The sequence below is a fragment of the Mastigoproctus giganteus genome, chromosome 2 (assembly GCF_048544385.1).
Source record: "Mastigoproctus giganteus isolate SK-2022 chromosome 2, ASM4854438v1, whole genome shotgun sequence".
Taxonomy (NCBI): Eukaryota; Metazoa; Arthropoda; class Arachnida; order Uropygi; family Thelyphonidae; genus Mastigoproctus; species Mastigoproctus giganteus.
Window position 1 is genome coordinate 160,816,200 of NC_143576.1, and position 27,116 is coordinate 160,843,315.

Here is a 27,116-nt window from a genome sequence, read left to right on the forward strand (position 1 = left end):
ACACTGTAATTTGCAAAACTTAAGCCTTTCTTCGTAAGAGCACCCCTTTGTTCCATTCACTAATCTTGTTGCCCTTCTCTGTACTCGTTCCAGCAGCTCTACATCCTTCTTGAAATGAGGCCTCCAGACCTGTATACAGTACTCTAGGTGTGGCCTGACCATTGCCTTATACAATGGAATAATCACCTCCTTATCCCTGCTGGAAAAATTCCTGTATATCATTGACAATACTCCATGAGCTACTCTTGCAGCCCGTCTGCACTGCTCAGAGAACTTCATATCTGCCTGCAGTCCCTTTCATTCTCTACCACTGTCAGTGTAGTAACACAGAGTTGATACGTTGCTCTGGGGTTGCTTTTTCCCATGTGTAGTACTTTACATTTGTCAATGTTAAACTTCATTTGCCACCTCTCAGCCCATCTGCTCAACCTTTCCAGATCCTGTTGCAGCAGCATAGTGTCAGTAGTGTCCTTGACAACCCTGCCAACCTTTGTATCATCTGCAAACTTGGACATTAAGCTTGATATACCATCATCAATATCATTTATAAATACAGAAAACAATAATGGACCCAACACTGAGCCCTGAGGGACTCCACTAATAACATTAGTTCACGATGAGCAGTGTCCATTGATTACCACTCTCTGTCTTCTCCCCCTCAACCACCCCTTTATCCATAGCAGCAATTTGCCTCCAATGTCACACTGCTCCAATTTGTGTAGCAGTCTTCCATGTGCAACAGTATCAAAAGCCTTTCTAAGATCCAAGTATATAATATCAAAGTTATTCCCTGCATCCAGTTCTTTTGTGACTGCATCATAGTATCCAATCAAGTTGGTCAGGCAAGACTTCCCCTTAACAGAACCATGCTGTGTCTGAGCTATAACTGAAGTCTTGTCTAAATGATCCTGCAGTGCTTCTTTAACCAGTGCCTCCATTAATTTTCCTGGAACAGAAGTTAAGCTCATAGGTCTATAATTACTTGTGTCAGCCTTTGATCCTCCTTTGTGAATTGGGGTCACATTTGCACATTTCCAGTCTATGGGTACCTCCCCTGAGTCCAAGGAAGCTCTCATAATTATGGCTAAGGGTTTGCTTACTTCCTTTGCTGCCTCCTTTAATATAACTGGATAGATCCCATCCACCCCGGGTGCCTTTCTTGTGTTTATCTTCAACAGTTTCTCCTCCACTTTACTCACAGTTATTTCAAGATTCTGTAGCTTACTGCTAGAGTTGAATACACCTCTGGCATTCCCCTTGCTGAATAACTCCTCATGTGTGAATGTCGATGCAAAATATTCATTTAGTTTGTTAGCTACCTGAGCAGGATCATCAACAGTTGACCCATCAATATCAAGTGGACCAATCTGATTCATCCCCTTCCTTCTAGAGTTTACATAAGTAAAGATCTCTTTGCTGTTTTTCTTTGCATCCCTTGCCAAGGATTTCTCGTAATCTGCCTTCGCCTGCCTAACCTTCTTTGTAACTTGGTTGCATATCAACTTGTATCTATCATAGGCTTCTGTGTCATGTGTTAATTTGTAAGTATCCCATGCATTTTTCTTCTCTGCCATATGCCTCATTAGTTCATCTGACATCCATTTTGGCCTAAACCTTGAACAATATTTCTTAGTTGGTATGTAAAGCCTAGTAGCTTCCAAGATAAGTTCTTTGAATGCTTCCCATTTTGAATTTGCTGTTGGTAACATCATCAGTTGGTCCCACTGTATAGAATTTAAATACTGTCTCAGTCCATCGTAGTCGCCTTTACGGAAGCAATAACCCTTCCCTTTACCCCTAATGGTAGTTACCTCTTTCAGTAAATCCCACTTCAGCACACTGTGATCACTGCCACCTAGTGGTTCATTTATCTGCAGATTCTTAATGCATGAAGAATCACTGCTGATAATCAAATCAAGAGTATTACTCCCTCTAGTTGCCTCCCGAACATGCTGATGTAAAAAACAATCATCCAATAAATCCACAAAAGCCCTGCTAGTGTGTGAGTAACCAGCCCCCAAATTCCAGTCAATATCTGGGAAATTAAAATCTCCCATTATAAGACTCTCTGATTTACTGGCCCACTCTATTTCCCTGTACAGTTCCTTATTATACTCATCAGAGTCATTAGGCCTATAGCACACTCCTACTCTCAATTTTGATCTCCCAATGCTTATGTCACACCAAACTGACTCAACACTGCACTGTCCAGCGATGTCGACTGGCTTCACTTCCTTGGTTTTTATGTGTTTCTTAACTAATAGCATAACCCCTCCCCCCTTCCTATCCTGTCTATCCTTTCTGTAGACGTTGTACTCCCCAAATTGCATTTCTGCATCCCTTATATCTGTGTGACACCACGTCTCTGATATCCCAACAATATCTGCCTTTGATGTTTTGAGCAATACCTCAAATTCATCAAATTTATTTACTAAACTCCTAGCATTGGTGTACACGCAAGTATACCTGCACCTGTTTCTATTCTTAGCTACCCTAACACAACCCATGTGTTTACTTGTACCGCAATGGCTCCCAGCAGTCTCTGAAATACCATGCATCTTGTTTTTCAGGCTTCTGCTCATTCTAATAGAAGCAGTGCAAGAATCTCTTTCACCTCTGCCAGTGGCTACTGTCAATCTATTGGTCTTTGTCTCCCCCCAAGCTAGCAGTTTTCCGACCCACCTAACACTGCCTCGATAGCATCAGCAAATATTCTTGCACCCTTTCTATTTAAGTGTATCCCATCCCTGTAGAAGCAATCTCTCCTGTTAACAAGTAAACATTGTATAACATTGTATTGTGTAACAATGGCGACAAGTTACGAGCGGTAAATCTACGGACACTAAATATTAATTAACTTCCAAAATCTTGCTATCTAAATTCAGAATAAACCAAGGATCTTGACTAGATCTATAAACTACTTATAGAAAATAATTTAGTGTAACAATTAAGTCAATAAAACGGCTAAATATAGCTAAAAACTTCACGTTCTCCGGAGCTGCAAAACTTGTAAAATACGTGGATTGGATACCCTTACCGACACTAAGTAATAACTTACAAAATCTCTATCAAAGATAAAAATTAAACTATGCCATCAGTTATGGATTTAGCAGCTTTTTGAGAACAGATTCAGGGTGGAAATTCCCAGACATCTACATTTCTGTCATGGCCTGTCAAATAGCAGAACCATAGATGCTTTTTTGTGTGATTGATAAAGACAGATTCAATAAAAACTGCATCTTAAATATGATTAACCTAATAATCAGAAAACAACACAACACACAAAATGTAAATTTCCACACTGGCTGGAACCAATTGGGAAGCCTAAAAATACAAATGTGCAACATAAAATAACTAACTAAAATTACAAAGTAAAACAAAAATTAAAATACCAAATCATAAAACATTTGCAGCAAATTCGAAAGGCAGAAAATAAGATTAACTTAACTTAAAATAGAGTGGGATAACCATAACAAAGAGTAGAATCAATTTTGGTCTGATTATATTTCATCACAGATTATTCATAACTCGTTTCACTCACATAGAGGCATCCTTGGTCTGAATTCAAAATCTAATTACTATTTACTTAAATGAAATTTACATGTATAACAGAAGCTTACACATTGCCATCGTTTCTCGCTATTTCAGTGGTTGACTCTCGATAATGACACAGAGGTTATACAATGATGTTTTTGTTTTTTGTTTTGTACTGTTGATTAGTTTGTTCCTCCTTAACCCTTTTATACAGCCTTCTTTTACAGTATTTGCTTTATCCCCTTTACTGTAACTCCCTTGGGCAGCACTCATGAAGCCATTCTATCCTGCCATGATTTGGAAGCATTTCTGGTGCTTCCAGAAATTCTTCCAATTTTAAGGGTTTGGTGTACACTGTTGGCCTTTCTCCAAAGACCCAAAATATGTCCTTTTCAGCAAAGTTCTTGATACTTTAGAGTAGAGAAGTTGGATGGAACCAATTCAGGAGAGCAGGAAGGATGTTTCATCTGAAGAAGTTTTTTTTTTTTTTTTTTTTACTTCAGAAATCCATTGTGGAAATGAATGCCAAATGAAGAGTACCTTTTTCAAAAAGAAATCTGAATTTTGATTTGTTTATTTATTTTTGCTTCCTCCCTCCCTGCATTCTTTTAGAACTTACTGTAATCCACTCTACCTTCTTTATCTCAGAATCTTACTAAAATATCTATTCACCATCTCCTGTGATGAAGTTATCTAGAAAGTGCTATTTTGATTGTCCAAAAGGTCATTGCACACCTATTTTTGCCTCACTTTAGTGGTCATGGGTTAAGTGGTTTGCCACATTTTCACAGACCTTTATTTCCAGATTGATGGTTAAATTTTGATAAACATCCTATTTGCTTATCTCCAACTCTTCTTTTGTCATTCTCATAGCCATTTTTCAATCAGTACAAACAAGTTTTGCACTTTTTCAACATTGTAATTTGCTGGCCACATCAAGAGCCATCATCGGTGGTTTCTCTTCTATCAGTAAGTTATTTGTGCCACTTTAAAACTTACTCCTTGAGTTTCCCTCATAGACTTTTATAACAGTTTGTAACTTTCAGGGAGGGATTTCCTATGTTTAACCAGAAATTTCAGCTTGAAGAAAAAGACAGAAAGAAGTTATCTTAGCCAGATTCTTATTCGGAATCTGGCTGTTAGCTTCTTTAAGATAACTGGTAAGAGCAGACATTGTCCGCTCTTACCTGCTCAGAGCAGATGAGCTCCTCCCCCACACACACACACACAGAATGCCAAAGATGCAAAAAAAACCTAACAATTAACATCATATAAAAATGCCCAACTTTCTCAAAGAATGCATTGGACAGCTTTTACCATCAACCCACTTATGCTCAAAATCCTCTTGGCAATCGAGACAGTATTCAAGATATTTTTTGTTACCCTGATTGATCAACCTCTGTCATTTCATAAGATTGCCTAATTCAGTAACAGACAGAGTAATGAATAACAATACTAAAATCAAACATACTTGTTGTCAATAGCCTAAGTAGAGTGCATTATATCATAGTTGCTGACACTCCTTGAATATCTACAAAAAAAAAATCTGATTTGAAACATTTGTAATTAAAACTAATGAGAACAATTTCCTTCATTTCAGATCTTAGGCAGGATATGCTTACTCTTCAGGTTATTCGAATTATGGATAGTATTTGGCAAAATGAAGGACTAGATCTTAGGTAAGATATGTATTTCTTGTCTCTTTTTTGAAAGATGTTTATGATATGAAGAGTTAAAAAAACATTACTTGCATGCCATCCAGAATATTAGAAACTTATCCTTAGTACAAGATGGTGCACTTCTGGCAACCGATGGTTAGTATCTAGAGATGATATTTTACAGATTAATATGCAAGAAAAATTTAATAAAGACACTTCCATATGAAGTATTTTAATTAGTTTATTGGTATGTAGTGGACAATTGGAGTTAGATTCCAAATAATCCTAATAACTAATTAAAATTAACTGTCTCAGATTTTAATATCGAAATCAGTCTTCAGGCCTGAATTTTTGGGTTCCATAAAATTATGTATATTATGTCAAGTTGAATTTTAACACTTCACCTTGGAACACTTTTAGTTCTTCCCCATAAAGAGAAGTTAACAAAATTTATAACACGAAAAGATGGCACAAACACAATTCTGTTTTGAATTATCCTTAATCTAGATAGGAAGTATAGAGGTTTACATGCCATAATATGTGCTAACTGGGAAATTTTTTAACTAGGCTTTTAAAACTTGATTTATAATAACACAAGGTTCTTTATTAAAACCTCATGTTGGGAGAAAGAACTGAACTTTGGGGTTCAGTTTTATCTGATCCATAAGATGGGAGCATCTATGGATCTGTAGATGAGAGCACCTTGTTTAAAAGACCTTTATAACCATAGACAATCAAAAACCTTAGAAATGTAAAGAGAAACTGCTTGAGTTTCACCAAAATTTTCTGTTGAATTTGTCTAAACATGAGTAACACAAGGCAGTATATCGCCAGTGGATTGACACTGACAGAATCCATGTTAGCAATCATTGAACAGATGGAAGGTTTTGAGATAGTTTAGAGAGTTGACACTTGGATTTCTCCGTCACTTTGAAAAGAGTAGAAGTGAAATGGGGGCAATATTTGTAAGGGAGAAATTTGTCACCCTTTTTAGAAACTTTCTGGGTGTGAGCGAGTTTCAAGCAGAATAAGAAAGTATAAAAAGGGAGCATAGTTTGGAGAACAAGTAAACTACCTCCTGCCATATCCAATATGCTTCGCTCAACACTTCCCATGGTCTTCTGACAGAAGACCATGGGAGGCATGAGCACATGGAGCTTTCTTGACATCAGTATTGTTCATTATTCTTTTAGTATTCTCTTGTCAGAAGACTGTGGAGGCATCGAATGCAATGTATTGCATATGGTAGAAGTTCACACACTTGGGTGGTCAGGTGCAGTGTTTCAGACTTGCATGTGGGGATTCTTACACCAAGGATTTCCAACCCATGCACGGTACTAAGTACTATAGGCTCTAATACTTCTCGTGTTTGGGATTTTCATGAAGGGGGGGGGGGTTACTAGCAGTATCACCATTGTGAAAGTGCAAGCAGAGGATTTGGTTGTCACAGAATGATTGGACTGCCAATCAATCAACTTGACACTCAAGTGGGACCGGAATATTGGTGCCATCGGTATTTTAGATTCCCAACTACCAAGCCATAGCTTGTCGTGCATGGAAGAATATCTTTGACAAGTCCTAAGGAATATGAATTGGGCAGAGATAAAAAAAAATAACTCAAATTTGTATTAAAATTGATTTTGTGCAAGATTTGATTCCCTGTCATAAATTGGAATAAATAAGTGAAAATCTATTTATGAAGAAAACGAGTTTACTGCAAATTTTTGTATGAATTTCTTGGGCAGACACATGTTGGAGAATATAAATACAAGAAAACTAGTAACATTTGTGTGTGCTAGCTTATGTATGAATAGCATAAAGGAGCCAAACAGTTGCATGTTATTCAACACTGTTATTTATATTTTTAAATCTCACTTTGTCTTATAAATTAAAGACATGCTGTACAAATTGAAACAGTATGGCATTTAGGGCAAGTTGCTGCTACAAATAAAGGGATGGTTGAGTGGGAGAAGACAGGGATTGGTAATCAATGAACTGCACAATTACCCGCAGGTAATTATGCAGTCCATGCACCGAACAACGAGGACTCTATTAATGCTATTTTTTGAGTCCCCCAGGGTTCGGTGTCAGGCTTATTGTTATTTTCTATATTTATTGATGCTATTGATGAAGGAATGTCAGGCTTAATGTCCAAATTTGCAGATGATACAAAGGTTGGCAGGGTTGTTAATGACAGTTATGACAGTATGCTACCGCAACAGGATCTAGAAAAGTTGGGCAGATGAGCTGAGAGGTGGGAACTGAAGTTTAATATTGAACAATGTAAAGTGCTACATATGGTAGCAGTAAATTTTTCATTTCCCACTACTCGGGGTAGTGGGAAACGAAAAAGACCTGGGTGTAATTGTGCATCGGATATGAAGTTCTCTGAGCATTGCAGACAGGCTGCCAGGATAGCTTATGGGTTTTTGTGAGTGATATACAGGAATTTTTCTAGCAAGAATAAGGTGATCATCCCATTGTGTACAGCAATAGTCAAGCCACATCTTGAGTACTGAATACAGGGCTGGAGACTTCATTTTAAGAAGGATATAGAGCTGCTGGAATGAATATAGAAAAGGGCAAAGAGTTTTGGTGAATGGAACAAAGAGGTGCTTGTACCAAGAAAGGTTATAAATTGCAACATCTGGAGACTAGGCACCTGTGAGATGATCTGATTGAGGTGTTTTAAGGCTTTGAATGGATTGAGCAAGCTCAATACTGGTGGGATTCTTCCTCTTGCTCAGACTACACATGTGAGGTGGCACAATTTCAAATTGAGGAATGATAGTTGCAGAATAGATGTGAGGAGGTTTGCTTTTAACCAGTGTGTGGTTGATTGCTGGAGCAAACCTCCATCTGTTGTTGTGGAAGTTGATAGCTTAAATAAATTCAAAGAACTAGACAAACTATTGGAGGGATGAATAGGTGAAATGGGAGGCGTCTTTTTTTTTCCCTTTTTTTTCCTTTTTTTTTTTGCTGTTCTGTAGCAGCTTGCTTTCTTGCATCATTTGCCACTATTAATTATAATGCTCTAGATAAAAGCTGTATTTCAGAATTACTGTAGGAAGGTTTTGATTTTCAAAATTTAATGTTAAGCTGAAAAGAGAGGGAAACACACAGATTCAAAAATAAGAATGAAGGCTTTATTTTATCAGATACATGGCAGTGATGAATGAAACTAAAATCAAATACTAAAAAAGAAAAATGAGAAAAAATTAATTAGGCATGAAGGAAAAGCTTTCTGGCTTAGAACCGAAGTAACTTAACTGCTCAAATGTGTGTAATCATGGAACAACCTTATCTTTATGCCTAGTATTTAAGAACAACCATAAATAGTTTTTTTTTTGTTTTTTTTTTTCATTATTTTTATTATTTCAGGATGATGCCATATGCATGTTTATCAACTGGAAAGCATGTTGGAATGATAGAGGTGGTTTGTAATGCTAAAACAGTGATGAACATTCAAAGGAAAGGAGGAAGAATGGCAGCATTTCAGGTAGATTCCACACAGTTACATAAGTGGATCAAAGAAAAGAATGTAGGAAATATGTAAGTTTATTCAGAAATGTGTTTATAAGTTACCTTAGAATGTTGTAATATAACAAGTAATTTATGAATTTATGGACTATTTGGTTATTGCTGCTGTAACTGAATTAGCAAAAAATTTAACACAAGTATGTTCCATTGAATAAGGATACATTAACAAAATTCTTTCCTGTGTTGTTTTGCTTTTATAAGCTTACTTCAAGAAACTGGCATGGAATCACCTTATTTAACCAATATATGTGGTTGCTAACAGATATACATTTTGATAAAGTTTACTTCATATGAAAATCACTACTTCAGGAAAGAACTGGCTTTCTGGTGCTATGCATTCTAAACTCACGTTACAGTTTTTAAGTTGGACAAACTCTGAACAGGTTTATGTCAAATTCAAGTCAAACATTAAGCTCACAGGCTACTTGAGCTTTCAGCTTTGTCATTAATGACTTTTTACAAATGGAAAAGTCTAAACTGCAAATTGTGCCAAAGACTTGGTCTCCACATGACACTAAGAAAAGGATGGTGGAATTTTCCAGCATTAAAAATCTAGATTGAAATTTGTATGCATCTCTGCATTTCAGAATTGTTTCCATCTGTGGGTGTTTTGGTTAAAGTAACCAGATTTTCTGTAACCCAATCTGGGATGCCTCTTTAATATAATCACATTTTTACAAGATCTGATTTTGAATGGAAAATTGGACCCTAAGTGGTAAGCAAAAAATGTTTTTAAAAGAAAAATAAAACCTTGCAATTTTCATTTATTGATGCTGACAGCTACATCTTAACCGAAAAAGAAATAACATATCTGAGAGCAGTTGCAGTTTGCAAGCACTCTTGATAGTAGTAAGATTATACTATGGTTAACAGTTGTCTGATTGTTAATATTAGATTAATTACTATGAGCATTAGAAAATTGCATTTGTACTTAATATTCATCTTTAAGTCTTATTTTCTTAATAAAACTGAACTTCTTCAGTAAAGCAGTATTTATACTACTTTCTTGGAGCCATAAATGATAACACTGGTCAGGAAAATGGGGGCGAAAAAAAAAAAAAAAAACTTTTTTTTTTTTTTTTTTTTTGTTCCCTGTTAAAATTCGGGTGATTCTTGTAGATTTGGCATTGCTGAATTCAAATATGGCAACCATATTGCTGTAACACCCACCAATTTTAAGGGAGAAGGGATTAAAGTCAAAAGCTAAGTTTCTAGTAAAACAAGATTTCATGTATTTTAAGAAAATGTTACATGCAGTACCAGATATTGAACAATGGGTCTATTAACCTTATTCTATTTACAGAAATGTTTATCTGATAACAAAACTTGTTTTGTCATTTTTTGCCTTTTATAATCGTTCAGTGGTGTCTTCTGTACGAGATTCCAACAGTAGTCTACCAACATTTTTGGACTCCATTTTACCTGGTATCTTTTTTCCACTTGAGAAATACTTGGTGAAACCTTTCAGTGTTCATTGGAGACTGCTCCCAAGTTTTCAGGAAAAAAGTCTAACTGAGAATATATGAAATGAAGCTTTGAGGACGTGTTGCATCCCAACTCTATACACTAAAATTAGCTCATTCACAATTTCACTGTAATTTTGTTATTTCACATTGCATTGTTCTCGAAGGTATTCGAAAATGTCTGCCATTTTCGAATACCTTTGAGGCTCTTATTTCTGCAGTATTTAATTTTTTAGCGAATTCCTCATCTTGGAATAGTAGTTTGATTTGAGGACCCACAAAAAAAAATCCTCTTTTACCTTGGCCTCACTGATTCGAGGAAACTTTTGCTCCAAACAGGAAAATCCTTCTCCTTTTTTGTCCATCGCTTTCACAAATTTTTCATAAAACCTAGATTTTTGTGCAATAGAGGTAAACAGATTTTTGTTTTATCCACCAAAGGAGGATGTGCTACATTTTTCTGGCCTTCTGTAGTTTCTGAACAGTCTAGCCATTTTTTGTACCTTGTAGTGGCAATCCTTTGCTCGGCTGTCCCACCCACATAAAAAGCAGCAGTATTTAGTGTATCCACCTTGCAACCTAGTCAGCAAAGCTACCACTTTTAGGTCAGTACAGATATTCCATTTGTATTCTTGATAGCATATTTTTTGCAAAAGAACCTAGATTCTGTTACGTTTCATTCATGTGAACTACATGGGCCAATGGTATAGATGGATACTTATTTCCATCAGTGAGTAAAACTGCTTTTGGACTGATCTTGGATGAATCAGTGAAATGCTCCACTGCTCAGGGACATGCTCCAGATGTAACTCTTTCGTTAATTCCTTATGGGCATTGTTACAATAAACCAAAGCACCATCCATGGAGCAAGAGGTCGTTATGTTAGATTGCCTCTTCCTATAAAAAGACACCTTGATACCATTTTCAAAAAGATTCCACTGCTGAAGCTGTGATCCTAGTAATTGAGCCTTAGTTTTGGAGAGGTCCAAATCATTCAATTCTGCCTGAGTGATTAGATACGGCTTTGCAGTATGAAGAGTTTAAAAGTCTGGATCTGTACTTGTTCTGGGTTCTGCATCTTATGGAGAATCCTTTTCCAATCCTAAATCAGAGTCATGTCAATAGGTTTCTGTGGCTTTAGCAGTGGCATTGTATCATTGTGAGGAACCAGCCTTAGAGCAGAAGGTATGTTCCGATACTCTACTTTATGCTTGGATTTCCCGGAAAAACCAGAAATATTGGTCATGCAAAAGTACCAATCATTTATGTGATCTTGCCATATCACCAGAACATCAAAAGGCATTGATTTATGACTACCTCTAAGCCAGCCTGTTAATGTCCTTGAACACGTGCTACAGGAAATTTTTGGACCCCATGCTTTATCTTGATCTCCAACCTTACATTCAAAATAGAGTTCATAGACTTTTCTCACAGTTGTGACAGTGGCTTCTGCTGTGATTTTAATACCACTTCTCGGCTATCAGGTGCATTTTGGCAAGAATGTAACGTATTTTTTGTATGGTTGAGGTATATATATGGTTGAGGTATACATACACATAAGAATACAGTTAAGAAATTGTAGATTTTTATTTCTAATTTATACACAGTTCACGATTTTACACTAATGCACACAACCACTTGTTTGCTTTGTTCGCCACTCTCTCTCTGAAACACTTACTTTTTGAAATACAAAAATGCTTGCTTGGTGCGGAACCCGCTTGTATATATACTGGTAGAGAAGTTTCTAGAAGGATCAGTGTTTCTAGAGAACTCCATTAAGAGTTCTAGAAACATCCCCACTTTTCTTCCAAATGTTGGAGGGAAAAAATAGATGGAAAAGATGATTGAACCAACTACAGGTGATGGTTTTCAGTCATTAACCTATGATATTTTAAAACTGAGGGTGATGGAAACTTTTTAATCACGTATCTAAGTTTTTGAACATATTTCCTATGAGAACATGTCGAAATTATTTCAGGGATGAAATTGATGCCGACCAGTGTCATTTAAGGCTCCTTTAAAATATGACCTTACTCGCTCTTATTCTAAGAAACTTAGCCAATGAGCAAAGGGGCAAGCTCTGTGGCTCAATGTAGTTGACAAAATTTGTTGTTGTTTAAGTTTACTTTCTTTCTATTTGTTACTTGTAGTAAAACCTTATTTTATTATATAGTTATAGGTAATAAAAGATTTTATAAATTCCAAAAAAAGTACAAGTACTGACTGATGTATTTTTCTGCATTGTTGCTTAACTACTTAGACTTTATTTCTTTATTTTGGATTTTTGCTCTATAATAAAACAAAACCAACAAAAAATGTGATGTTTTACTTAGCCTTTTGGGACAACAGGACAAGTTTACTGAAACATGTTTGTATGGTTACATTTGGTTTGGCTCCTCTAATAATGGTGGCTGACTCTCACCAATAAGCAGTTAGGCTTATTGTATTCAGATTAGATTCAATATTGTTAATTGTTAAATGGTATCACCAGAAGGTGAATTTCCATTTGTCTAAACAGCCAAATGGCATATGAAAGAAAAACTCCCAATTAAACATGTAACAGAGGTTATATTTATCTTTAATGCTTTTAAAGTTATGTGTACTTTTATTTTGACACAGACATTGAAATAATTTTAAAATTGTACATCACTTCATTTGAAAATTTGGAATTTTTCAATTGGAAAAAATTCCTTTCCTAACTATATTGTATACAATATAGTAGGATAAGATGCTACGTGGTTGTTTTCCATTAAATTTATTATTATATTAATACCACTCTTATACTACATAAAATTAATAATACAGTTTATTAGGCTGTTCGCTACATTACTATACATTCAAATGACATTTCAGGTATCTTGCTTATACCCATCATCAGACCATGCTGCTGAGGAAATAGAAAAAGGTTACAAGTTTTGAATATTTCAAAATATTACAGTTACAGTTAATTACAATTACCAGATTTTTAAAGTTACAATTTGCAAATTACGATTCTAAAGTATTAAGTTTTGAATTGCCATTACAATGGAAAACATGAAATCTAAGGTAAATACAAAATGATTAAATTCTTACCTGCTGACACTCCTCTTGCCAATGCTTCCAGAAACCTGATGTGCATACAGGCAAGAGGCACTGCCAGCAGTTAATTTATATGTGAGTGATTAACTTTATTAGCCAATAGGATATTGTCAAGTTTTATCCTGGATCCAGGGTTCTTGTGTAGTGGAAGCCTGGGATGACCTTTGCTCCCATACTCTGGACATCAGGGTTGGTATGCAGGCTGGTTCAGGATCTTACCGATACTTGTATCAGACCAAGGTACTGGTGCCAAGTTTTATCCTGGATCCGGGATTCTTGCGTAATGGAAGCTTGGGGGTGACCTTTTCTCCCATACACTGAACATCAGGGTTGGTATGCAGGCTGGTTTAGGATCTTACCGATACCCATAATCAAACTTAATACTTTAGAATCGTAATATGCAAATTGTAATTGCAATATTGATAGTTAATTGTAATATTGGTAATTGTAATTAATTGTAACTAATATTCCAAATTTGTAACCTTCTCTATTTTTTTGTTTCCCCAACAGCATGGTCTGATGTTGGGTGTGTTGGTAAGATACCCAAAACATCAGGTGCCTCCGTAGCCAGGTGGGAAGGAGCAGCAGTGTGTAGCACACGCTTATCGATTAGACCAGGGTTCGAGCCCATCACCACCAAATACAGAGGATGCAGAAAGGTCAGCGAATGACCACCGCATATTCCCGGAGCAATATGGCCTTAGTTGCTAATGCTCCTAAAAACCAAATACCAAACCCAAAACATCGCTTTAATGTATAGTAATATAGGCGAACAGCCTAATAAACTATATTATTAATTTTGCATGGTATAAGAGTGGTATTAATATAATAATAACCTTAATGAGAAACAACTGCGTAGCATCCTTTCCTAACTATATTGGATCTAGGTTCGGATCAGCCACAGTCAATCTCATTCACAACTTCTTTCTGCTGCTACTTCTTGATAAAAATGTTCGGAACCTCAGCAAGCAATAGGAAATTCAAGCAAACTCAGCAAATTCAAGAAAAGTTTCTTGAATTTAAATTCTGTTTAATAGAATTTAAAATTCAATTCACAAATGTGATCACAATGACCACCACTTACTACACATTGTATAGTGAACGGTACTTTACTACGGTGAGTCCATTGTAACGTGATTTGATTGTACAGTGAATCAATTGTAAAGCGGGGGGGGGTGTCTATTGTATTTTTAACTATTTACGTGAAACTTCAGATAATTGGGGCAGCCGCTTAATTGGGCCAAAATGCACTAGTTCCGATGTGTCCCAAATGACTGAAATCGACTGTATTGTGAGGATATTGGAGACATGGTGTCACTCAGATGTAAGATATGCAGAATTTGAGCATGGGGGGGTACAGTGTGTATGGAAAGGAAGGATGGGAGTGGGGTTATGCTCTTAATTAACAAGCACAAAATCTGTAGCAGTGCTTCTAGTTGTTATGGGAGACAAGTGCAATATAGAGTTGGTTTGGTGTGACATGAGAACTGGGAAAACAAAAATGAGAGTGGGAGTGTCTTATAGGACTAATGACTCGTTAGTATAATGAACAGCTATACAGACATAGAATGGGCCAGTAAATGAGAATGTCTAATAATGGCGGACTTTAATAACTTTGCAGATATTGACTGGACTGTGTGAATTGGTCACTCACACGGTTGTAAGACTTGTGTGGATTTATTGGATGAATATTTTCTATACCAGCATGTTAGAGAAGCAATGAGAGGAAGCGATACACCTCAATCTGATTATCAGAAGTGAATCTTGATGCATTAAGAATCTCCAGATAACAGAACTGGGTGGAAATGATCACAGTATATTGACTCTGGATCTACTTAAAGATGTGACTACTGTCGAGAACAAGGGGAAGAGATTTGGCTTTCGTAAAAATGACTGAAATTGTCTGAGACAGTTTTTAAATACTGTATAGTAGGACCAGCTGATGATATTACAAGGGTCAAATTCTAAATGGGAATCATTCAGGGATGTAATGTAGATGTTACTAAGCTTTTTATACCAATTAAGAGATACTGATGAGGCTGGTGGCAGATAAGAATGCATTGGATCTATATAAATTATCAGGCGATAGAGAAGCCTACATCAGATATAAACAAGTCCAGAATCAAGTCACAAAGGAAGTTGCATAACCTAAGGTAGATTATCAAGAAGTCCTGGCAAAGAATGCAAAGAAAAACAACAAAGAATTATGTAAACACTAGAAGAAGGGGGGATAAATCACATTTGTTCATTAGATATGAATGGTTTAACTGTTGATGATCCTGCGCAGTTTGCTGAGAAACTGAATAGTTATTTTGCATCCACGTTCAAACAGTAGGAATTTTTTACAGACAGGGATGCCAGAAGTATATCAAATTCTAACAGAGCTGAATAATTTTATGATAACTGAGAGAAAAGTGGAAAAGAAATTGTAGAAGGTAAATATATAAAAAAGATCACCCCTTAAGAAATCCATGCTGTGACTACTGTATAACTGCAGTCACAGTTAATTTCATGTTGTGGCTGCATTATAACCATTATTAGACTGACCATTAAAGTCCATTCTGTGAATGCATTATAATTGCAGTCACAGCAGCGTTGTTAATAGGCAGTCTTATCTAACCAGTCTAATTTGATACTATGGTGCAGTAACAAAGGAACCGGATGAAAAAAAAAATAATTTGACATTTACTTAGATTTCAGAAGAGCTTTCAATACTGTTGCACATAAAAGACTGCTTTACAAATTGGAGCATTATAGCTTTAAGGGCAAATTACTGTTATGAATAAAGGAATGATTGAATGGGAAAGACAGAGTGGTTATCAGTGGGCATTGATCTTCTTGGACTAATGTTAACATTGGATTCCCCGAGGGATCAGTGCTTGACCTATTGTTTTCAGTATTTATTAATGATTTTGATGAAAGCATATCAGGCTTAATGTATAAGTTTGTAGCTGCTGTGAAGATTGGCAGAGTGGTTAATGAGAATCAGTAGTAATCACAGTATTTTACTGCAACAAGATCTAGCAAAATTATGCAGATGACTGGGAAGTTGCAAGTGAAGTTTAACATTGACAGATGCAAGGTGCTTCATATGTGTAGCAGTAATATCACGTTAATGTATCTCTGCTCTTATAACTTCATATCTGTGAAGTTCTATGAGCATTGCAGACAGGCTGCCAGGAAAGCTCATGGAGTTTGTAAATGATATACAGAAATGTTGATAGAAGGGAAAAGGGGGGTGATTATTCTATTGTATAAAGGGTTAGGCCACATCTTGAGTACTTGCATATAGCTCCGAATGCATTTGTGGAAGCAAATTGTAGAATTGTGAGGAAATCTAATTGAGGTATGGATTGAATAAGTTCAGTACCGATGGAATCCTTCCTCTTGCTCAGACTATGCACGAGAGGGCATAAATTCAAATTTAAGAATTGGTTGCAGGATATATGAGTGGAAACTTGACTTCAGCCAGCGATAGTTGATTGTGGGAACAAACTTCCATCTGGTATTTTAGAGGTGTGTAGTTTAAATAAATTCAAGGAAGAACTTGAAAAACTGTTAGAGGGGATGAATAGGTAATACATGAAGGGTTGAGGTGGGGTTTTTTTTTTTTTTTTTTTTGCTAATAGTGTATAAGCTTGCTTTCTTGCATCATTTGTCACTACTAATACTAATATGATGATAGCCATGTAGAAATTAAAGATTCCTAGCGGTTGCTCTGTGAACATCTAACTTATTTCTTTTAATTGATATGTTCACATTATGAATTTACTAATTATGTAAACCAATTATTTCTTTATCCTGTTATTTGTTTAAACTATTTGCTTATTCCATTAATTACAATGTCTCTGAAATATCTGTTGTATTCCAAATTTTAATCCAGTACAAAATAAGTACATTACGAAAACGCTGACTACATATTAAATTGTCAAGTGCATGTTGTATGTTTCTTTTATTAAATCACCAAAGCTCTGTGGAACATTGGATGCGTTTCAATTTTTGTTAACATCCAGGAGAGGAATTAGATATATTTAAAAAAAGTTGAATGAATATTACATTGTAACATATGTGCAATGAAGTGAAAAGAATTAGAATCATATGTTATAATTAATAACATGCTGTACAAATTTTTATTTGTAATTAATGAGTAAAATGTTACTTAGTTACTTTTCAATGCCGTGAATAACAGAAAATGAAAAAAATTCATTAATTTTAAAAAATATATATCATCATCATCATCATCAGCCATTTTCAATCCACTGCAGGATGAAGGCCTCTCCAGCAACTTTCCAGTTCATTCTGTTTTGAGCACTGGCCATCCATTTACTACCCACAAACTCATGAATTTCATCTATCCATCTCCGCTTTTGTCTTCCAGGTTTTCTTCTAGCTCCTCTTGGGTACCATTCTGTTATTTTCTTAGTCCATCTGTCATCATGTCTTTGAGCTATGTGTCCTGCCCAAGACCATTTTAGTTCTTTAGTTTTGATAAGAATGTCCTTTACTTGAGTTTGCTGCCTAATCCATGTGTTTCTCTTCTTATCTAGCAGTCTGATTCCCAATATAATTCGTTCCATTCTTCACTGTGTAGTTCTTCCATTCTTTTGGTGAGTGCCCAAGTTTCACTTCCATAAGTCATGGTGGGGAGTATACATTGGTTCATTATTTTACGTTTCAGACAAATTGGGATATTGCTCTTCAGTATGTGACTATATTTCCTGAATGCTATCCATCCAAAATTTATTCTTCTCTTGACTTCCAGCCATTTATCATTATTACAGCTAATAACTTGTCCTAGATCATTATTTCCCTTTCTGTGGCATATTTGTTCATCATTACTTTTGTTTTAGTCATATTCATCTTTAGTCCAAAATCCTTACTAACTGTGCATAACTGATTAAGATTTTCCTCTAATTCTTTGGGATCGTGGCTTATGACCACAATGTCATCTGCAAATCGTAAATGGTTTAGGTACTCTCCGTTCACATTGACTCCTTTCTGCGACCAGTCTAACCTTCTGAAAGCTTCCTCAAGGGCAGCAGTAAACAGCTTTGGAGATATTGTGTCTCCTTGTCGAACTCCTTTCTCGATTTTAAATTTCCTACTGTCTTTGTCTAGTCTAATAAAGGAGGTAGCACTCTCATATATTTTCTTCAAAATCATATATAAAATATATATATAAATCTCAAATGTCAAAAAAGCAGCACAAGGTGTACATTACTTGTTATCTGTTTTAGTATGATTTAATTTTAATATTTTGACACATGTGGACATGTGTTTTTGTAATGGGCGGCACCTGGAATGTCAGTTCATCTCCGCCCTGTATCTCTGTGAACAGTATCACTGTAGAAGGGCCAGAAATAAGTTGTATGTTTGTGTGTATTCTGTTGTTGTGTCTGACTGCTTGGCTACCCAGATGGGCAGATGGGCTAAGAAGTGGCAACTGAAGTTCAACCTTGGCAAATGCAAAGTACTGCATATGGGTAGAAGTAACCCCAGAGAAACGTACCAACTGTGTGGTACTACACTTAAGGTGGTAGAAAATGAAAAAGACCTGGGAGTAATTGTGCAGTCAGATATGAAGTTTTCTGAGCAGTGCAGACAGGCTGCTAGGGCGGGTCATGGGGTTTTGTCAATGATATATAGGAATTTTGCTAGCAGGGAAAAGGAGGTGATTGTCCCTCTGTATAAGGCAATGGTCAGGCCACGTCTTGAGTACTGCATACAGGTCTGGAGGCCTCATTTTAGGAAGGATGTAGATTTGCTTGAGCGTGTACAGAGAAGAGCAACACGATTGGTGAGGGGAATGAAGGGATTCTCTTACCAAGAGAGGCTTAAGTTCTGCAAATTGCAGTGGCTGGAGACTAGGCACCTGCGCGGTGATCTGATTGAGGTCTATAAGGCCTGGAATGGGTTGAGCACGCTGAATTCTGATGGGATCCTTCCACTTGTTCAGATTACCAACCTACGGGGACATAAGTTCAAATTAAGAAAGGACAGATGTAGAATAGATGTGCGGAAATTTGCCTTTAGCCAGCGGGTGGTTAATTGCTGGAACAAACTTCCATCTGTCGTTGTGGAAGTTGATAGGTTAAATAAATTTAAGGAGGAACTGGACAGGCATTTGGAGGGAATGGTGTGATTTTTTTTTTTTTTTTTTGGCTGATGCTGCATAAGCTCCTACACTTGCTTTCTTGCATCATGTGCCAATACTACTACTACTACCCAGAAGCATCAGTCACCTGGACAGATGATTCTGGGTACTCTTCCGCACCACGGGAAGATGGGCCAGTCTCAATGGAGCTCGCACTCTCTCAATTCGAGAATATTTTGACACAGAGTGACAAACTATATAGACACAACAAGGTAAAGCCAATAAAATGTAATTTATATATGAGGGGCATTCAAAAAATAAGTTATACCTGCCACCATCTCTTGGTATAATTGCGCGACAAATGTGTGCCTGTGCGGAATGGAGTTCATATCGTGTGCCCCCTAATAAGTGAGTTTTGTTGACGTAGCAGTAACAGTTGTGTAGGAGCAAGCAATTCATAATGGCACTTCAGATAGAATATTACTCCAAGTTCGAGGTACGCGGAACAGTACAATTTTTATGGGTGAAACGTCTGTTGTTCCGAGATTCATCATGAAATAACAGCAGTGTATGGGGAAAATACAATGTCGCGTCCAGCCATAGTAAAGTGGTGCCAGCAGTTTGAAAGTGGTCGCACAGAATTGACAGATGCTGATCGAAAAGGAAGGCCATCAATGTCAACCACTGCAGACAACGTGATGTAGGTTGATGAAATTATTTGCAATAATTGAAGACTGACAGTCGCAGAAATGGCAAAGGAGTTGGATATTTCGATAGGCAGTGTTCATGCCATCATCCATGAACATCTTGACTATTGAAAATTGTGTGCACGATGGGTACTTCTTTCACTGACAGACGAACACAAAGGTCAATGTTTTTTGTCTTCTCTAGCCTTCCTTCAATGCTATTCTGTGGAAGGCCATGACTTCTTACGCCGCATCATCACTGGCGATGAAACATGGGTGCATCATTTCACCCCAGAAATGAGGAGAGCGTCTATGAAATGGAGACACAAAATTGCCTGTGTGGAAGAAATTCAAAGTTCCACCATCAGCAGAAAAGGTCATGGCCACTGTTTTTCGACTGTGAAGGAGTTGTTTACACAGAATCTATGTCAAAAGACACAACAATTAATACTGCCTTTGTTGGAAAGTTAAGCAAAAGTGTTCTCATTCAGGACAATGCCACGCCACACAATGCACACATAACACGACACTTGCTCCAAAGTTTTGGATGGGAGGTATGGCAACATCTGCCGTACAGTCCCGATCTTTTGCCTTGTGACTATCACATCTTTGGCAAGCTGAAAGAGCATCTAGGGGGACAACAATTTGCAAACGATAAGCGGGTGCAGACAGCAGTTCGACAGTGGCTGAATGACCAAAGAGTGGATTTCTATCATCAGGGAATTGAATGTTTAGTCACACGTTCTGAGAAGTGTTTACACCAACTCGGTGACTATGTGGAAAAGTAGTGCAAGATATGTGCTTTCTGTTGCATAATGTGACATACCTCAATAAATGTCTCTTGGGCTACAATGGTCAAGTGTAACTTATTTTTTGAATTACCCTCGTCTATTAACTTGATGTGCAAACACATAAACAGAAACCAAAATAATAGCCCTTAAAAATAATGGTGCAGATTCAGTTCTGAAAAGTTGTTTGTTATAATAAGAAATACAGATTGAAATTTGTACAAGTCATAAAAATAAAACTGCTTAATTTCATTGTAGATTGAGTTTTTCAAAACATGTTAAATATTTTGTTATTCCACATGTCTTGAAAAGCTCCTATAGCAGCTGGTTTGTTTATTTATTTTTTTCTGTTTTCTTTTTATTTAATATGTTTTTGACATTAGACATAAAATCATACAAAGATATATAGGAAAGAAAATTGCTGCAATCTTCTCTTTCCAAATACCAAGTGAAAATTGTTTCAGGATCCTGCTCTTATGTTGGGAACTTATTTTTTATTATGTGTAGGAACTTCGTTTTAATATTGCTGATTGCAGGTGATGTGTGTGCGCATGCGCGCGCACTTTTTTTTTTTTTTTTTTTTTGCTGATGCTGTATAAGCTTGCTTTCTTGAATCATTTGCCACTGTTAATACTAATATGATGATAGTCATGCAGAAATTAGATTCTTATTGGTTGCTCTGTGAACATCTCAGTTATTTGTTTTTCGTGAGATGTTCACATTATGAATTTACTATTTATGTAAATGAATTATTTCGTTATCCTGTTATTTGTTTGAACTATTTGCTTATTCCATTAGTCACAAAATGTCTGAAACATGGGTTTTATTTCAAATTTTAATTCCGTAGAAAATAGGTGCTTGCTGTTGCCATATGTTTGTTTTTTTTTAAATCACAGTTCCTTGAAATGTGGTTTGCATTTCAATTTTTCTTAGCATCCAGGAGAGGAAATAAATGTTTAAAAAAGTTGAATGAATATTACATCGTAAAATATGTGCAATGAAGTGAAAATAATTAGTCATATTATAATTAACTTTCAATTAATTGCTAAAATGTTAATTACTTTTCAATGCCTTTAATAACAGAAAATGAAAAACTTCTTTTAATTTTAATATTTTGACACAGAGAGATAAGCATATTTACACAACAAGGCAAAGCCAATAAAATGTAATTTATGTATATTAACTTGATGACAAACACACAAACAGAAACCAAAATAATAGCCCTTCAAAATAATGGTGCAGATTCAATTCTGAAAAGTTGTTTGTTACAATCAGGATCAGAGATTGAAATTTGTACAAGCCATAAAAATAAACTACTTAATTTTTTTGGAGTTTTGCAGAACGTGTTAAATATTTTGTTATTCAGCATGTCTTGAAGAGCTCCTATAGCAAATGGTTTTGTCTTTTTTATTTAATTATATTTTTGCCATTAGATATAAAACCAGACAATGATGTATAAGAAAAAAATTTCTGCAATCTTCTCTTTCCTAATACCAAGTGAAAATTGTTTGGGTAAGAATCCTGTTTAGATGGGAACTTATTTTTAACTATGTGTAGGAACTGTTTTAATATTGCTGATTGCAGGTAATATGCAAAGGTTTCAAGTGTGCATGTGTGGGGTTTTTTTTTTTTTTTTTTTTTGCTGACGCTGTATAAGCTTGCTTTTTTGCATCATTTGCCACTATTAATACTAATATGATGATAGTCTGCAGAAATTAAATTCTTAGTGGTTGCTATATGAAAATCTCAGTTTGTTTTTTGTGAGATGTTCACATGAATTTACTTTTTTTTTTTTTTTATGTAAACCCCAAACATGAGAGATATTAGAACCTATAGTACTGTGCTTGGATTGGAGGTTGAGAAGACGAAAGAAGATATTTGTTAACATTGGACTTGAACTTCTGTAGACTGTAATTTTCAGGAAATACATATGAAGGAAGGTTGTTCCAGAAAACGGCAGTTGAATGAATAAACAAGGAAGATGAAAAGTTGGTTCTGTGAGTTTGAAGTTGGACAGTAAATGGACGTTGGCTGGTGGCGGCACGTGTTCGGACTGTTTTGAAAGAGACAGCGGGAATTATAGAAGCCAATTCAGAAGAACAGTGCCCATGGAAATATCTGTAGAAGAGACATGCAGCAGAAACGGTACGTCTATTAGACAGCGAGTGGAGAGACTCTGTTATAAGATAAATTATTAATTAACCTAACTGCCCTCTTCTGAACGGAATTAAGAAGCCTGAGAGAGGTTTTGGGGGCAACACCCCAGATGTGGGAACAATATTCTATGGTAGGGCAGATTTGCGATTTGGAAAGAGTGGACAGCTGTTTGGAAGAAAAGTAATGGCGAAAGCGAAAGAGAAAACCAAGTTTTTTAGATGCAGAGGAAACAATATTTGTAATGTGCTTGTGCCAAGAGATTAGAAGTCAGGTAATCCCCAAAAAAGATATATCATTTTGCCTAGAAATCGGAGTGTCACCAAAGATAAGCATAGGAGCAGAAGAATCCTTTTTGCGAGATATAAGACAAGACTGAGTTTTAGAAGGATTGAAATCAACTAAGTTGTCTTTGCCCCACTGCAGAATTACCTGGAGATCGGCATTTAAGGAATTGGTAGCAGATATTTGAGAAGTTGAAGTTGATTGAGCAGGACAATGTTTCTCAAAATGGAAAGTGGAATGCAATGTGCTATCATTGGCAAAACTATGGATGGGATTTCCAGTCAATGGAAGAAGGTCATTAATATACAAGAGGAAAAGGGTGGGGGAAAGAACCTTGCGGGACCCGGCATTAGTGGAGAAGTTTAGAAGACGGAGAGCCATCTACCATTACCCTCAGTGAGCTATCAGAGAGAAAACTGGATAACCAATTACAAAAAACAAGTACAAACCATAAGATGGAAGCTTGTTGAGAAGTTCTTTATGCCAAACACAATCGAAAGCCTTTGAGATGTCGAGCAACTGCTTGTGTTTCACTGAACTTTTCCATTTATGAATTAGTTCATAAATAGGTAACATAAGCCAGAGTATCACCAGTGGATTGACACTGATGGAATCCATACTGGTGATCGTTGATCAGACAGAAGGTTTCTAGGTAATTTAAGAGTTGGTGGTTAATTGATTTCTCCATTACTTTAGAAAGAGTAGAAGTAATTGCAATAGGAAGGATTTTTCATCCTTATCCCACATTCCACTTTAAAATCTCATCCTTTATCTAAACCTTGGTTTTCCAATAAATGTGCTAAGGCTGTTCAAGAGAAGAATGTTGCATATCGGAACTGGCTGGATATGAGCAAATTTTCAAGCAGAAGGAAAAACACCTTTGGAATAAGAAAGTGAAGAAAGGCAGCAAAGAACAGGAGTAAGTTCAGGAGCACAGGTTTTGAGAAAAAGTGGAGAAATACCATCTGGACCTGGAGCATTCTTAGCATCAAGATTCGTCAAAATCCTTCTGACATCCTTTTGACGGAAGACCACAGGAGGCATTGAATGGAGTGTGATGGGAATGGTGGGAGGTGTTTTACCAAGATTGTTAATACATGAGTTGGAAGAAAAATGGGATGATAGCAGATCAGCTTTATCCTCGGCTGAAGCGACAACAGAACCATCTGGTTTGGACAGAGGTGGGAACAGAGATGGGCAAAAGTTGCGGCCAATAGCTTTGGCAAGAGACCAGAATGCTCGGATACCATTAGGGCAAGAAGCAAGTTTTCTATTCTTGACCTGTTCAAACTCTAGTTTGGACTGATTAATAACTGCTTTACAATGTGTTGCGAGCGTTGGTTAAGCAAAAAATGAAACTAAAGAATTAGAAACAAGCCAATTACGATATGCAGCATTCTTCTCTTGAACAGCCTTACCACATTTATTGGAAAACCAAAGTTTACATGAAGGACGAGATGTTAAAGTGGAATGTGGAATAAAGGATTCCATTCCTGAAAAAATAATATCACTGACACGATCTGAGCAAATGTTGACATCAGAAATTTTGAAACAGTAATCAGACCAAATAAAAGAAGAAAAGAAATATCGTAGGTCATCCCATTTTGCATTCTTGTAATGCCAAACAATACGAGGTTGGGAATAGCCAGGAAATAAAGGCTCCATTGGAGAAGAGACAATCACCAAGTTGTGATCTGAAGTGCCTAAAAGACCTCTCACTTCGACCGTGTTGGCTGTATGGTTAGGATTATCTTGTATTATTTTAGGTAAATGAACAATCTGTGCAAGGTCATTAGTAATTGTGAAAGCCTCAACATCTCAACCAGCTGGGTCGGTGTGACTAGAAAATGGAAGCCAGCTGGAGTTGTGAACATCAAAATCACCAATGTAAATTTACCTTACTGTTAGGAAAGTTGGACTGGAGAAAGTCTTTGCAAAGGGAGGAAGCCAAAGAGCTCCAAGTGATTAGTGGAGTTGGAAGAATGGTAGAGACAACAGATGAATTTAACACAATGAGGTAGAGAGATTTTAAGCCAGAGAAGATCGAAAAGAGGAGATTCCAAATTACCAAGTCTCTGACAAGGAATGTCGGAATGGACATATGTACAAGTACCACCTTTGAAGCGAAAGGAATCATACAGCAAATAATTTGGGCATCTGGGATGAGCAGTAGTTGAATCAACCGATAACTGAGATTCTGTCAGAAAAAGTACATGGGGTTTGGCAGACTGCTAGTGGAAATGTACATCGTTGAGATTAGAATTGAGACCATGTATATTTGTGAAATTAATTAGGAAGTGTTTGGGAGGTTTAGATCTTTTTGCAGATAAGCTTACTCTATTAGTTTGACAATCCGTGGTGTATTCAATAGTGAGAAAAGGTGGGTGGGACATGCTGTATGAAGTAATGAAATTTTTGGATATGGTGTACACATGGTAAGAATATATCCTGATCCTTGACATAACGTGGCATCGACAATGCCCCCTGCATACACACTACTCAGACTCCCTCCAGTCACTGTCTGGCAGAATAGAGGTAGCAAGATTATACACTAGCTGATCTGGAAGCCCCCTAGAGAGAGTTACCAATATGTTCGATCCAGTGTACTAACTAGCAGCCGGCCTGCGAACACCATTTTAGAGCTGTACCCTCGAAATGTAAGGAAGATTGGATCTCGCCATAATGTTCATCATAACCTCAAAAGTCATCAATCACACTGCATGATGGAAGAGATGGGATACTATTTATGTAAATGTATTATTTCATTTTCCTACTATTTGTTTGAACTATTTGCTTATTCCATTAATCACAAAATGTCTGAAATATGTGTTGTATTCCGAATTTTAATTCAGTAGAAAATAGGTGCTTGCTGTTGCTATGTTTGTTTTTTTAAATCACAGTTCCTTGAAACATGGTTTGCATTTCAATTTTTGTTAACATCGAGGAGAGAAAATAAATATTTTAAAAAGTTGAATGAATATTACATTGTAAAAGATGTGCAATGAAGTGAAAATAATTAGGGTCATACGTTATAATTAACTTGTGATTATTGCTAAAATGTTACTTAATTACTTTTCAATGCCATTAATAACAGAAAATGAAAAAATTCATTTAATTTTAATATTTCGACACAGAGATAAGCTTATTGACACAAAAAGGTAAAGCCAATAAAATGTAATTTATGTATATATTAACTTGATGTATAAACGCACAAACAGAAACCAAAATAATGGTGCAGATTCAATTCTGAAAAGTTGTTTGTTACAATCAGGATCAGAGATTGAAATTTGTACAAGCCATAAAAATAAACTACTTAATTTTTTTGGAGTTTTGCAGAACATGTTAAATATTTTGTTATTTAGCATGTCTTGAAGAGCTCCTATAGTAAATGGTTTTATCTTTTTTTTGTATTTAATTATATTTTTGCCAGTAGACATAAAACCAGACAATGATGTATAAGAAAAAAATTTTTGCTATCTTCTCTTTCCTGATTCCAAGTGAAAATTGTTTAAGTATCCTGCTCAGATGGGAACTTATTTTTGACTATGTTTGGGAACTTTGTTTTAATGTTACTGATTGTAGGTAATATGCGAAGATTTGAGGTGCATGTGTGTGTGGGGTTTTTTTTTTTTTTTTTGCTGATGCTGTATAAGCTTTCTTTCTTGAACCATTTGCCACTACTAATACTGATATGATGATAGTCATGCAGAAATTAAAGATTCTTAGTGGTTGCTCTCTGAATATCTCAGTTATTTGTTTTTCGTGAGATGTTCACATTATGAATTTACTATTTATGTAAATGAATTATTTCATATCACATATTTGCTTATTTCATT

General features: G+C 36.2%; 1 protein-coding gene across 3 annotated transcripts in view; it reads left to right on the forward strand.

Moving 5' to 3' along the window:
- Positions 1-27,116, forward strand: part of LOC150089705 (phosphatidylinositol 4,5-bisphosphate 3-kinase catalytic subunit alpha isoform-like) — a 291,320-nt gene that overhangs the window by 237,277 nt on the left and 26,927 nt on the right. For all 3 annotated transcript variants that reach the window (XM_090389607.1, XM_090389609.1, XM_090389608.1), the window contains 2 exons: positions 5,135-5,213; positions 8,574-8,744. In XM_090389607.1, the coding sequence (XP_090245733.1) occupies positions 5,135-5,213; positions 8,574-8,744 (250 nt within the window). The remainder of the gene's footprint in view (positions 1-5,134; positions 5,214-8,573; positions 8,745-27,116) is intronic.